This window comes from Eurosta solidaginis, chromosome 4, assembly GCF_040869045.1.
Source record: "Eurosta solidaginis isolate ZX-2024a chromosome 4, ASM4086904v1, whole genome shotgun sequence".
Taxonomy (NCBI): domain Eukaryota; kingdom Metazoa; phylum Arthropoda; class Insecta; order Diptera; family Tephritidae; genus Eurosta; species Eurosta solidaginis.
Window position 1 is genome coordinate 12,987,446 of NC_090322.1, and position 15,776 is coordinate 13,003,221.

General features: G+C 30.0%; 1 protein-coding gene across 9 annotated transcripts in view; it reads left to right on the forward strand.

Annotated features, from left to right (window-relative positions):
- Window positions 1–12,786, forward strand: part of Imp (IGF-II mRNA-binding protein) — a 141,328-nt gene extending 128,542 nt beyond the window's left edge. For all 9 annotated transcript variants that reach the window (XM_067780188.1, XM_067780187.1, XM_067780195.1 and 6 more), the window contains one exon: window positions 1,446–12,786. In XM_067780188.1, coding sequence (XP_067636289.1) covers window positions 1,446–1,697 — 252 coding nt within the window. In that variant the 3' untranslated portion in view covers window positions 1,698–12,786. The remainder of the gene's footprint in view (window positions 1–1,445) is intronic.
- The last annotated feature ends 2,990 nt before the right edge of the window (window positions 12,787–15,776 follow it).

The window sequence follows — 15,776 nt, forward strand, 5'->3', positions numbered from 1 at the left end:
CGACTTCGAGTCATAGTGTATAAGTACAAGTGTGTTGACTTCTTTCGGACAGGCACTCGCTTAAATGAGCATAACGGGAACATCTGGGTTGCCATTGTTGTTTCGGTTGAAAACGGTCAATTAGAGTTCTGTGCAGAGACGCAAAAGATTGAAACAGGGTTTATGTAGTCATACGGAGGGTTACTCCTTTAAGTGTAAAAAGCAGAGAAAACGTAGTTTTTCAAATTATTATTATTTGTGTAACACAAGAATCTGGAGGTCAATTCCTTAACTATGAAGAACTGAAAAATGTACACTTATTGAAAACTTATTTGCACTTATTTGAATTTAGTTGTGTTTTATGCACAAAATTTTGAAACTAAAAACAAAATTTTCATTTGTCAGAAAAAATAAAGAAAAAAGAGCCTAATGTCAAAAAAACCCTATTGAAATACAAACTGGCTTCTTTGTTTTTAATGAACTACGTTGTATTTTTCTTGTATTTCGTTAGTTTTTTAAATATAGTTCACACACTTACACCAGTACTGAAACCTTATTGGCTCCCTCGACAAAAAATATAAGAGAAAATACAAGAAAAATACATATAAAATAAAGTAGTGTCATATAGGAGTTTGATTTGTTTGCACTTACAGCAACATTTTATTTGCAGGAGATTTTTACAGCTACAAAAATTAAGGCGGATTTACACAAACACTTTGGTTATGTTGCATTCATTAATTCATCTGTCGGGCGAAGTATCGAAAAATTTACATAAATGCTTTGGTTGCGTGCCTACGCTTTGACAACGCCAGACGAAAAACAATGAAACGCCGTACGTTATCTTTGCTTTGAAGCGACCAAAGCGTTTATTTAATTTTTTCCCTTATGCATTTGTGTAAACAGCCTTAGAAGTGAAATTATTCCATGTTACACGTGTGGCGCTTTATATTTTGACTCTAATTTAAATAAATTTTGCTTTCCGTATGTTTCCGCATTGTTGCAGGCTACAAATCTTCCAGTATTCTTATTTCCGCGGAAATATATTCAACTATTTCATCTGTAAATACTACAAAGTTTTATTAAACTATCAAATGCAACTCAGCTTGAAGTACTTTTGCGTACCAAAAATGCAACTCTAGACCTGAGATTTGCATCAGATGAGCGAGGCTGTTTGTAGTTTTGATGTTTATCGCTTAGCTGACACACTTGTATAGGTACACTATGCTTCGAGTCAGTAATGTGACATAATGGACACTTTGGGCTCCAACTGGCCAGCGGGTCAGCTTTAGGCAGCTTTTGATGTCAGTCACTTTGACCTAATGAAAATCAAGCATAAGTTTCGACTTAATTGAATGTAAAAACAGTACGAGCTATCCATTTTGTTTGTTTTTGTTTTTTGTATTTATTGCATATTTTTTACTGGTGGTTTCTATCTCATTCTCTCGCACAATACTGCATCAACATAGTCTGCTCAACGTCGCATACGTGCTATGATGATGTCGACGAATCCGCCACCGGTGACCAAAAAGCAAAAAGCTGCCAAAGAACAGTCCGCCGCCGCCGCCGCTGCAGCAGCTGCTGGCGCCGCTGGCAGTGGGACTCAGCAATTGCAGCAGCAGCAGCCGATGACACAACAACAGCAACAACAACATCAGCAGCAACAACAACAACTGCCGCCGCAGCAACAACAGCAGCAGCCATCTGCGTCAAGTCAGTAAGCAAAGTTGAAAAAAAAAATAAAAATATAAGCGTTTCAATTTGTTTTGTTGAAGCATTTTTTTATTATTACATATTTTATTTTTTATTATTATTTTTTTAAATTAAATGCAGAGAAATGTGTATGATGTATTTAGGTTTTCTAATATACTATAAACATAATTATTAAAAATATTTCTTTTTTGAAAAAAAAAATAATAATATTCATAATTTTCTTCAAGGGAAATGAAAAATATGAGTATAACAATGAAGGGAATGAGGATTAAAATGAAGATAATGAGGATTTTTGCGAAAAAACTATTTAAAATATTATAAAAATATTTTTTTTTCTACTAAAAATTAAAGGAAAGAAAATTTTAAAAGCATTTAGAAGATATACGCATTATTTACAACAACAAAAATAGCAGCAACAACAACAAAGAAATTTGTAAAGAGAAGTAAATTATTATAAGAAAGAACAACAAAATACATAAAAGAAAAAAAGAAGAAATAACAACAAAATACACAAAATATAAAGAATGAGGTTAAAGAGGAACACAAAATCTAACTTTTCAAAATAAAACTTTTGGGGCGCAAAATAAAAAAAATTTGATGCAAAACAGTAATGACAAAACACGTTTTGTCATTACTATTACAAAAACAAAATACACTGCAAAAATTTAGGTACCAAAACTTGTGAGCAACAAAATTATAACCCAACTTTTCGAGCAGCAGCGAACTAAACACCGAAGCAGCAAAAATTTCAAATTGGGCACACACAAATTACACTGAAAAAAAATATTGAAACAAGCAGAAATACAAAATAAAACCCTTAAAAGAAAATTACACCGACAAAAATTTAATTTTAACCAAGCAGAAAAACAAAATATTACCCTTAAAAGAAAAACACCCAAATATTAAAAACTAAAATTTTTGAAAAAAAAAACTCATGAAATGCATAAAAACTCAGTTTTTGTAGTTTACGGAAAAAAATTACAAATTACACTGGCAGAAACAACCTAAAATAAGATTACACACATATTACACGGAAAAACATAAATCTTCATTGAAAATAAAATTTTGGGCTCACAATTATTCTACTGAAAAAATCAAGTATAAGAATCAAAAATGCGCAAAAAAATCTAACAAAAACAAAAGTAAAACACGAATGTTTTTTTGCAAATTAATTCACAACATACATCAAAACAAAAAAAAGTATAAAACCAAAACAGTTAATCAAAACAAATTAGAGAAAAGCAGAAATTAAAGCACAGTATATAAGTAAAAAACCAAAACAGCGAGAGGTTACACAAAAAAAAATTGCAATCCTGGCCCAACAAACAAACTAAAATTTTACGTACAGACATGAAAAAACAAAAATCAAAAACTCACTCATTTGTTTCAGAATAAAACTTACTAAGTACACTACAAAAAAAAAAACTGAAATCAAAGTTTTCGAGCAAAAGAAATAACAAATCGGAAAATGCAAAAAAAAATAAATTTATTTTTTACGCACACAAATATGTATCCAAAAATTAAAAATTCAGAAAATGATTAGCTTACTGAAAAATTTTTGGTTAATGAAAATTCAAAAAATTTGAAACAGACTTGCAAACAAAAATCTGTACAAACAGCTAAAAACAGCGTATTCCGAATAATTCCGTTATAAAATTGAAAAAAAAATTTTACATTTGCCGAACAACAAACTTCAACTAGTAAAAAGAAAAAAATACTACAAGAAAAAAAAATGGGAAAATTTTGTTTGCTAAATAACAAATTAAAACAGGCGTACGTGTGAAACAAAATATTTTAAGAGTAAATTGTTTGGCGACCTTTCATATTTAATATATATTTTTGCCGGCTCGAGGTCAATTAAAAAATAAACACAAGTTTTCTTTAAAAATCCGATATATTTCGGTTACTCCGCGGTAACCGTCCTCAGGGATATAAACTGCAAAATATTAATTTACACGTCCTCTTGCTTAGGCGTGGAGTTTGTTAAAGAAAACTTGTGTTTATTTTTTAATTGACCTCGAGCCGGCAAAAATATATACAAATATTTTAAGCGAAAAAATGCTTGAAAAATTTTATTTTTCGAAAAATAAAAATTTTGAGATTTTGCAATAAAAAATCAAAAAAAAAAAATTGAAGAAACATACTAATCAAAATTAGATTGTGTCAGGTTGAAATCTGCATACATACATATGTTAGCATAAATACATAAAAATTTAGATATGTGACTGCGCAAAAAAATGTAACCCACCAAAACGAAGGACAAACAAAAAAGTGCATCATCCATACTGCATATTTTGATAAAGGCAAATATTTACATACTAATTAAGAGCTAATAAAAAAATCGCTGAAACTAAAATTTTTAAATAAGCGAAAACTCCAAAATCTAAATAAAATTGTAAGAAAAAACAAAAATGCATAAAAAATAGAAAAAATTTTAATTTCCTGAAAATTTGCTAAACTTACAGTGATCGATAAATTTATCGATTTGAAATAATTTATCATTGGTATGTGACAAGCAAAACTAGAAAATACCAACAATATAGGTTTAAAATTACAAAAAACGATAAATCTAACGACAAATGAAATTTATCGGAAAAGTAACAAAAGCAAAAATATGGAAACAACCAAATTTAGTTTTCATAAAAGATATACAAAATGTATTTAATCGTAGGAATTTTCGATATACATACATACAATATTAATCAAAATATATACGCTCAGAAATTATCGTATTTACAGCTTGGCCAGATTTATAGAAAACGGTTCATAATTCAAGAAAAAAAGATATCATTTTCGTTTTTGGAAGTAGATATCCGCTAGCATTGGTAAACACACGTGTTATCAGTCTAAACAACTTTCTAACCGTTTTCTTGTTTTGTAAACAAATTCTCCACAATTCCCCGCTCAAGAAAATTTCGTCTAAATTTATTGTCAAAATTAGTAGCAGCCAAGTAATTTTGACATTTCCTTTAACTCCTTTTTCTCTATGAAGCGTCGTTTCTTTCAACACTATTTTCTCTAAGCATCGGCGTCGTCACTTCCCTGCAAGAGACGAAAGTCAAATACAGCAATGCTTTAGAAAAAAATACTTGTAAAGAAACATATTGCTTTTGGAAATGCACTTAAGTTTAAGAGAATACACAAGAGAAAAAAGCAGAAAAGCAAATTCCATTCAAAAAACTCATGAACTCAGTCACTGTTATCACGTTCCAATAGACAGTGATCCAGATCCCGATAAAAGTAAACATGCATATGCAGTAACAAATTGATATGAATCACATTATTAGCCGTGTTTTTTATGCACGCGTATACGCTTACGTTTGCGCGTGAAAAAAACGCTAATCCTCGCTTGGATAATGCTTAGAGACCCATCTAGCGACAGTGGTTAAATAACTAGCTACAGCCACAGGGTGTACCGAAAAGCGGAGACACAACCCTCTGATGGCCTAGGGTATAACATATAGCTAAATCAGTTGCGATGAATTGTGGACACACATAGAATACATAGAATTAGTGTAGAGGGTGAAACAAAAACACATATTTCAGTTACATCTGAGTATAATGCGTATTGAAATTTAAGCTGGAGTCATTGGTGCCGTATGTCGTATCGCTGTATCCGTATCCCTAACGTAATCAGCTGTTTATCGTTACGACGGTGAACCAAAACCCAATTTGTTGGCTACGATACGGTTACGACCTTAGCGGCACCAATAATCGATTGCATTGATTCTCATAAGGTTGGTCGAATCAGCTGTTATAAGGTTACCGATACGGTTACCGATAAAGCACCAATGTCTCCAGCTTAAGTAGTACACATTTTATGCGCAGCAATTTCAGAGGTGTATTTAAAGTTTGACGATTAGCAGTCCATATAAAGTTTAAGCGTATAGACGTTTACGTGTAAAAAAACACGGCTATTGTTGCATTTGCATGTTAAATTCTTATCGCGATTTGGATCATTGTTTATTGGAACATGGGGAATGAGCCACACACCAATTTCTTGGCAAAACCAGGGCTCCTTTGTGCACGTTTGCTAAAAAAATCTTTATATAAAGGTAGCAGAAACCGTATGAGCTTTCTTGAGAGGTGGATACTACTTGAATAACGAAATTTTTCTCGAGCGTTTATTGTGGGAAACTTTTCATTTCGTGTGATCGTTAAACATAACACCAGTAAAAAAAATAAATAAAAATATGAAGTTCACCAAAACGAAGGCAAATTGTAAAACAATGATTAAACGGTTTCAAAATAACTCAATAAAAATTACGAAATTAAAGAAAAATCAATAAATAAAAACATCGACAAAATTAAACTAAAATAACAAATAGGAAAATATGGCCTAAAAATATGATGTGAATGTTTGCCACTAAACTACATACATTTCAAATCGAAGTTTATGAATAATAATATGGAAATAGCCATGTTTGTTGAAAATACTGTATGCAATAAAAAGATGTTTAAATAAACCTGTAACGAGTATCAATAAATTTAAAATATATAAGTAATTCACCACATCTTACATGAGCAAAAATATGTATAATATATGGATAAAAAAGAGCGTGGAAAATTTTGAAATTTCAGCAAGATTGCAAAACGCATTGCCAGAGCATTTAAAGTTACTCACCACGGAAAACAAGTTTTGAATTGGTGAATTGCTCAGGGCAACATAAGGTCTGATTACATACACGATGGCGGCTACAAAGCGACAACTGTCAAATTATTTTTACACATCTTATGAGTGTCGTTATTTTTGGCGCACGACAATCAATCACGAATACCGTTGCCGCCAGATTAAACCTAATTCTAGTTTTGCCAAGCGACAGAGAGTCGCGTGCTTTTTATGTTGCCAATTAAAACTAAAATAGAAGTAACAGATAATATAAGTTAAAAGCATTATTCGTGCATTTTTTTTGACATAATTAATATTTTTTTCTAACTTTTGCTATAACTTATAACTGTGGCTGCCGCGTTCAAAGTAATCTAGTAACCAATGCTTGGCTGCGGTTGTTGTCGAGTTTTGCTTTTTTATGGCTGTGGTTTGTAGCCGCCGCGATCAATGTAATCAGGCCTATTGCTTGATAGAAACTTGCTGGCGCTTTTTCATTGTGTGCTCGCTTTGCAGTGAATATCAGTGAGATTGCATGCTACTATGGGGAGTACGCATAATTAATTCACCATACATACCAACAACCAATAACTTTTTGCGATCTCTATAGCTTTGCATAGCCTCACTGTTTTTGTTTTTGATTTTTCGTGCGATTTAACGTCAAATCCTACGCATATTATATTGGTTTTATAAAAAAAAAAAAAAAAAAAAAAATTGAGCACGGTCTTAGTCACCTCTTAGACGTTGCAAATATTGTATGGCAAAATGTAAATAAAATATACTAATACAACAACAAAACAGTTTAATATTAATTTACATGTTTAAAAATGAAATATTTATGTGTATATACATAAAACATTTTGAATTTAAACGGTTTTGGTGAAACGATAATTTGTATCACTATGAAAAACTTTAGCCGGGTAAGTTAAAAGCAAGAATGCGACAATGGTGAATTTTTGCAGTAACCAGCAGGGGCAAAATACGATTTCACTATGTTAGCTGCATAAAAAGCATTTAAATTTTTAATTAAGTGTAAAAAGTTCAATATTTGTTTGACCACACAATTTTATTTTTTGTACATAAATTTCTAGTGTAATGTGGTGAATTACTTGCTAAAACTCACCACTGTCGCACGTTCGCACGCTTCCATGGCTTACGAAAACAACTGTTTTTAATAACACTCTAATAATGTCAATACCATTACTATATACAGCAAAATCTATTTAAAGCACTTAAATATTTAATCATTCGTTGCACTACTACTCCAAAAGTAACTACTTGAACAACTAGTTCCATTACAAGTTTCTATTTTAAAATTTTGCGTCTAATAAGAAATTTTTATTGCGTTTGCCTTAAAACGGTGCTGAAATATTTTTTCTTTAATTGCGGTGTAAAATATAACTAATAAATAAAAGATTTTCAAATAATTAATATTTAAAGTAAATATTTCTTTTCGATTAATATGATGACCTGCAAATTAAAATTAATTTTATATACTGACAAACATAGTAAATATTTTTAAAAGTTGTATTTTGATGCGCTAATTGCTTACAAAAAACTTGCATTTAAAAAATAACAATTTATAAAGAAAATAGTAAATAAATAAAAAAATATTAAGCGCCTTTAAAAACGTTTTTTTTTTAATATTGTTTAACAAAGCTTGCAGCATCATAGCGTACCTTATATCAAAATATTGTCATATTGAAAAAAAAAACTTTCAAACATCAAAAATGTAAGCAATTAGTTTGTTTTTAATATAAAATAATAATCGAATCATGTCTCTAACAATTAGTAAATTTAAGTGTATAATGAGCAGCAAACAATCAAATAAACAATCAAGCCAACTTGCATGCCAAACAAACCAATAGTTTTAAAAAATGCATTTAAAAAATATGTCTTAATAAAAAAAAGTTGATTTTTATAGCTTTCAGGGCCGTTTTTTATCATCTTCAGTTAGTCACTTCTCTAGAAGTTATCGAAAATTTCATATTCGCCATGCTAACTGAAGCTTCGCGTCTCAATTAAGTCGAAGGAAAAAGTGTAAACAAAAGTCAGCTGTTTGGCTTGCTTTCGTGTATTCACAATAGATTTTTGTGATTTGTTCTAAAAATATTCGCCATTATCGATTTGAAATGGGGGTTCGTCACACTGTGTTGGTAAAAACGAAAATATCAAATGAAGCTATCTGATAGGTTGCTATCCTCCAGGTAGAATCTGACTTAACTGCAGGTGGTGAAAACGGACCTTAGTGGTCAAAAAGAATCGATAGTGCTTTCTTTGGCTAAATATAGATAGACTAGGAAAAAGAGCATTTATGGCCGAGAATAACGCTTTCCATTGGACTGTGATTCAGATCCCATAAAAATTAACATGCAAATTCAACAAAAATCCATGTGCATCAATTTGCTGTTGCGCATTCGCGTACTGAATTTTTATTGGAATCTGGGTCACTTTCCATTAGAACACGGCGAATGGAAGCTCTTATATCGATAGTTACTAGATACTATGTTGCTGAAAAAAGCAGTGATAAGGTTTACAAATAAGATATGTATCAGCTGTCCGTTCACAGCTATGCTCACCTCATCATAATGCTTGTTCTAATTCCTTTTTTGTGGAGGCTATTCAAACCCTCGTTCCACACTGGCTTCAAACTTCGGTCAGTGTCAAACGACAGTGTGTTACATATCGTATTTGTAAGCCTATACAATGTAGATACAATTAGTCCAAAATGAATAAGCGCTCGGAAAATCAAACTTTTTAGGAAACAATAAAAGACAGCTATTTAAAAAAAAAATTCAGTTATGCATCTCTGCTAAACAAAATACAAAAGTATCAGCCATTGCAATGGTGTCTTAAAAATAACCCAAATACTGCAAAAACAATAGTAATCAAAACCTAAATAGTACCTTAACTAACTAAATAGCCAAGCTGATCTGTTTTTAATAGTTATAAATAAATAATAATTAATAGCCATGTTTACTAGCGTGGAGCATATGCAAGAAATGATTTTTATTTTTTTTTTATGTTATTGATGGAATTTTTAGTTAATAAACCTTTTTAATATTTTTCAAAAGATTTATTTCGTAAGTGGAAATTTTATTTTAAAAAATTGGAAAATATTTCAAAGTAAAATCATATAAATATGTAAATTTAAAAATATTTGCAAATAGAAAGTTGAAATTTCTAGCTGACAAACTCTTAATATTTTGAAAATCTTTGCTTTCTGTTTTTTGCGCTCCATCGTTATAGGCAGTTTTATATAAATAAAAAATAATATTTCTCTCTATGAACTCATTTACATGCATACATACATACATACATATAAACATATATAAATTTAAACACCAAGCAATAAAAGCAATAGCTTAGTATAAAATATATTCACACATACACATAAAACCAGTTAAAAATATATATACATATATAAACTATAGCAGTTAATAAGCATATTTTTTCATTCTATAATATAAATATCTTTTATTAATAAAAAGTAGTTTCTGTGTTGCGGTTTTGAATTTTTTTTATAAAATTATTGTATACGTCTGTATTCCGCTGAATACGCCTCTATTATTGTTAGTCTTTGTACCCAATTACATTAACTACTTTTTAAGTCGAAATAGTTTCCTAAAATGTCTATAAAAATATTAAATTAAAAAGAAATACTTGAATTAAATATATAAAAATAGTCTTTAAAATTATTTTTTTCTTAGCAAGCAAATTTGTTTAACAAAAATAAGACGCCGAAACTCATAGTGGAAATAGCTAACGTAATTTATTTTTTGAATTTCCTTAACAGTAGAAATTTCGTTTGCAATATTTCACATCAGCTTCTGGCAAAACCGAATTTCAAAATTTTTCAAATCCTGCATTGAATTTACAATTTACAAAAAAATCTTTAAGCAAAACGCATAAAATAAAGTTAAAAAACAACAGTTCGGGAACACACTGCAAAACAAATTTTGGTTTTCACTAAAAAAGATTGCAAAATTTACATAATATGAAATTTTAAAATAAGAAAATTCATAAGGATACAAAATTCTTTTAACAAAAAAAATTATAGCGCATTTAACTTGTTTAAGCAAAAAAAAAGCTATGTAAAATTGAAGAAAGATGTGTATCGTTGCAAAAATGTTGTTGTAAAAGCAAAAACAAAAAAGATATTGATGTTAAACTAAAAAAAGTCGATGATTATATGAATGTAATTGAATACCTCAATATAAGTGCATTATCTTCTTATTAAACAAAAAAATAAATCAAAATAAAAGTAAAAAAAATTAATTAAAAATGAAATGCAAAAAGCTATAAAATAAACTATGAAAAATAATTTAAAAAAATGCAACTTCAAAAAAAAATATTTGGGTTAAGAAAACAAATAAGGAGAGACAACTACATAATAATTAATATTTGGAAAAATTTTTAAAATATTGGAAAATAATTTCGAAAAAAAACACATGATGCGCAGAGAAAAAAACATAAGCATACAGCATAAATAATAACATAAAGCAAAATTGGCATACAAATTAAAAAGGAGTATAACATACGTTTTCAAACACTACCGGATATACAACACTGAAAATTCGCACTAAAATTATCGATAAAATAGAGCACACAAAATGTTATGCCAGATTTACATAGAACGTTGCTACGCCTGACAGATAAGTTCAATGCATTACCGCACATGTACATACATATGTGGGCTTGCTACACAAAGTTTTTTGGAATGTAAAGAAGTCGGAAAGTTAATCCATTCTTAATTTATGGCGCTGTCGAAGCGAAACAGCACCGCAAAAGTTCTATGTTAATCCGGCCTTAGTTTTCATTGATTACCAAATATAATAATGTTGCGAATAAACAGTTTCAGATCTACAATACATTTTTGTGAAAAAATAATTACTTGACTTATGTAAGTAATTTAATAAACTTTTGAAAAACAAAACGCGCATATCAGTCTAGTTTTACGCTTGAAAAGGGATGTACAAAGAAATAGTGCAGACAACAAATAGCGCAATAAAAAGACAAACAATCCCCACGTTCCTAAGGACAGTGATTCAGATCCCGATCAAAATTCAACATGCAAATGCAACAAAAAATTGATTCATGTGGATCACATTGTCGTGATTTGGATCACTGTTCATTGGAACATGGGCAATGACATAAGCCAGGATAAGGACCAAAACAGATTATCAAAAACATGTGAGAAACATTAATCCACATAAAAGTAATTGCAAACGCAAAACAACTGTGACAAGCCTTGCTGGATATTCACAATAGCAAAGCTTGTTTATAAGAAAGAAACGAAAACTACAATATACACTGAAATGCAAAAAAAAGTGGAATGGCGCGAAAGAATATAGTTAGCTTAAAAAACTAGTGGCAGTTTCAAGAGAGATAGAGATTGATGAAAAAGGCATATGGAGCAAAAGAGGTTAGAAACATGTCCTTCTATTATAAATACCGTCAAGTTTCAGATATGGTTATCCTTGGCAGTTTAGTTAAAAACGTAAATTTTCTTTGAACCTGAAATTTTTATGAATTTCTTATGGATTTACAAGTTAGTGACTAAGTTATTATTAGTGCTCTTTTTCGATTACTAAATTGCCAATTAAAGTAATTTCTTATTGTTTATACTCAACACTTTCATTTCACCTGGGTGTCGACGTTTAGATGGAATATCACCCTATCTCGGCTGTTAGTTAGAAACCAGCCTCATTCAGAATTTGTTTGAAGAACACTCTTAGATATTGTTTCAAAAAAGTCGAATCGCATGACTCGGTAAAAGAGCGGCCTATTTGAGCTCAAAATTGAATTCTTGTTAAGGTAGAGCATTTTTAAAACAGATATTGAGGGTGGGTGTTCTTTCAGCAAATTTAAATATAAGACGTTTTTCAAAGGTTTGCTGATGTAGGGCGATATTGAGCAATCAAAATATTCGACTTTCGAACTATCAGGCAAAAAAAAACAAATTGCAATAAATATGATTTGTCGAATTTTACCTACAAATGTTCTATTTTTGCCTAGATTATCTCATCGTCGCCCGTTCCACATATATTATACACAATATATGTGACCCGGTCTATGAAAAAGGTGGCTTATGACTCAAAAAAAAATTACTACTACTAAGAAACTGAAGAAATGCATTGTGTATCTTTAACAGCTGTTTCTCGCAATTTCTTTTTTGAGTTATAAGCCACATTTTCATACACCAGGTCACATATAATAAACCGTTTATCCGCTTCTGAACTACATAATTCAAATTTAATTTAAAAGCAAAAAATCGAATATACCAAAAATATTTAGTGTTCTCATACTAAAGATTTTTTTTATTTTTAAAGAATTTAGAGGGAGATTTTTTTTGCATGAGGAAAGATAAACACTTATTTTAACTAAATAATATAGTATTGCTTTATGGGTGGAACGTGTTGATAACAAGCATTAGAGTGTATAAACGCTGTGATCAAACGAATCCTAAGTGAAAAAAAAAAACAGAAAAAGGCACAAAGTAGTAAGAACAACAATAAAATATACTACAGTAAAATAAGTGTTATTTTGAGAATTCGTCAATTTTATAGGAATTCAAATTGAGTAGAATGTGTGTATATAATATTTTGTAAGCATACCTTTTTATATATATATTTTAAAAAAATATATATATTTATAAAATTTACGATAAATATATATAATATTTTGTTGAAATTGTTTTAATTTTTTTCGCTCATTAAACTAAGAAAACAAACAAAAAAACTAAAACAAACAAGTAAATGCATGAGCTGAGGAAATTTGAGTAAGTTTTGAAATTAAATTGTCTATAAGCGGAAAAAGTACGGGTAGTATTTATACATACATATATTTATGTAGGATATATTTTCTTTAATATATTATATATGTTAAGAAAGCGAAAATTATTAACAGAATATTTAACGAAAGATTTCAATAGGGAAAACCAGCAGAGCAAAAACGTGGGCAGTGAACAAAAATTTAAACAAAAAACTATGTACATGCAGCTTACATGTAAGAAAACCAATAAACAGTAAACAAAAATCGAAAACAGAATATAATAAATTACATTGAAAGCGTGTGCTGCAAACGCACTCTAAACAACACATCTCTATGATGAATCGATTGTAGTGCTATCAACTGCCACAAATCACACACAGAATATTGCGTATTCACGAGTTCAAAATTGCTTCGTTCTGCGCTTCTACGTCACAATTGACTGCTTGGGTGAATGAAAGAAAGAGAAAAAAAAACAAGAGCTAAAGAAAAATGACGTATGAATTGCTCATAAAAAACAGCTGCACTAATGTTTACATGCGCAATGCGCAATCTTCGAGTGTGATTTGTGATCAACTGCAGCGCCCACGCATACTCATCACGATAGTGTCAACTGTCGTGTTCCAATGAACGGTTATATGGATCCTGAAAACAGTTTAGCATGCAAATGCAATGAGTTGAGCCACCTGTTCAATGGAAAGCGACAAACACCAACAAACGGGTTACTCTGTAGTGCAATGTAACTAAAGTAGTAAATATAATGATTGCTTTGGCTGTATTTACATTACTTGATTCACAAGGTCAATCAATACTTGGATGACAATTGAATAAACGCTCACACTTTCGATATACTTGTATAGGCAAGCAGCAGGAAACGTCTACTTCGCTTCAAAGCTTCTGGAAATGCAGCACTTAAATTGTAATCGCTTGATTTGTCGACTTTTAACCATCACTTTGCTTTGTAATTCCGATGAAACGCTAAAAAATCGGGCTCGAAAACAACTAATATAAGGGAAGCTTAGCCAATTTTCGACAGTATTCGCATTTGAACAGACAGACTTGGTTAAGTGTTAACTTACTAATCTCATCGTTCTTTGCATGGAACTACAGCGTAACCCCACAAAAATTGAAATACAAAAGCCTCAAAATGAAGCGCTAAATACAAATGTCCAAACTAATTTTGTCCAAATCTTACAATTTCATAAAAGTTATAAAAAAATACAAACAAAATTTACAAATAAAATTCAAATGAGATTTGAAAAAAAAAAAATTGTTTTACGTACATATTTACAAAGATACTTTGGAATTAAAGAAAAAATTTAAATTTTTTCAAAAAAAAAAAAGTCGTCTAATGGATACTATTACCAAAAAATAAGGTTATGTGAATGCGTGAAGCGCACTAACTAAAAAGTAATTATCAAATAAAAAAAAAATACTGTAAGAAAGCTTAAAGCGTAAGCCTGGCCGGCATATTGAGGATAAAAGATAAATATTTATTTATTAGTATTTAGAGGCTATATTTATATCGTTTTTCTACAAAATAAAATGTGTTTTAGGAACAATAACAAATGCACTAAAATCAACACAGAAGCGGTATACACACAAGTTATTGAATACTTTTTTCTATAAACTACTTTTTTACTTAAAATTTTTAAATAAATAAAGTCATAATTTCCATACATAAATAAGCTTCATGAAATGCATTTGACATATTCACAGTAAAAATTCCAAACAAAGCCTTTCCAGACAATTGCAAAATGAGAAATTATCCACAACAGCATAACAATGCCGAATTCGATATACATACGATATACGTTTCGGTAAAATTCAAATGCATCACTAATAAACATAAAGCAGGGACCACAGTGTTAAATCGTGCAAACAGCTGATTTGCTGATGACTTGTGCAAAGTGTCAAATTTCGATGTTAATTTTTAAAGTGAAATTGCCATTTTAAAAAAAGATTAAACGTACTCATATACTTTAAACAAATGTTTAGGAATTTTCAATCAAAACGTACAAAAATGAGTACAAAAAATGTTATTGTTCAAAAAAATACAAACGATTTTTAATTGCTTCTTTAAGAAAATATAAAATCATTAGAAAAAATAATTTTTAGTGAATTTGAAAAAAGTATACACTTTTGTTACATTTGAGTTAAAGTGAAAACAATTTAAAACAAAAAAGTAATAAAAATTTTAAAAAGCAAATGCAGAAATGAGTCACACTTCAAGTAGAAAAAATACTAAAACATTTTCTATAAAATCAGCCGCTTAGCAGATGAAATGAAATAAATGCAACTGCAATTAAGTAAAACAACACGGTATATTCGAAAAATTATTAGCTAAATTTCCAAAAAAGTAAATACTTAAATATCACAGTCTTACGATACAAGCGCATACGCTAAAAAAAAAAAACAAAAAACAACCTACAAAAAATTTGACAAGCAAAAACAGCAGAAAGAATTAAAAAAAGGCACAAAAAAAAATTTTTTCAAACAGACCTAAATTCAAACTCGCAATGATAACAAGCGTAGAAACTAAGGCACACTTGCAGAACGGCAAGTTAAATTTTTAAAGAGTTAACCTAACATGAGGGATTAAACTCATACATTTTTCACAAATTTTTGAAGTTAACTCTAAAAAAAAAACTTGCCGCTCCGCAAGTGGACCTAAAACAGTTATAGTTACTGCACCATAAATAATGATCCA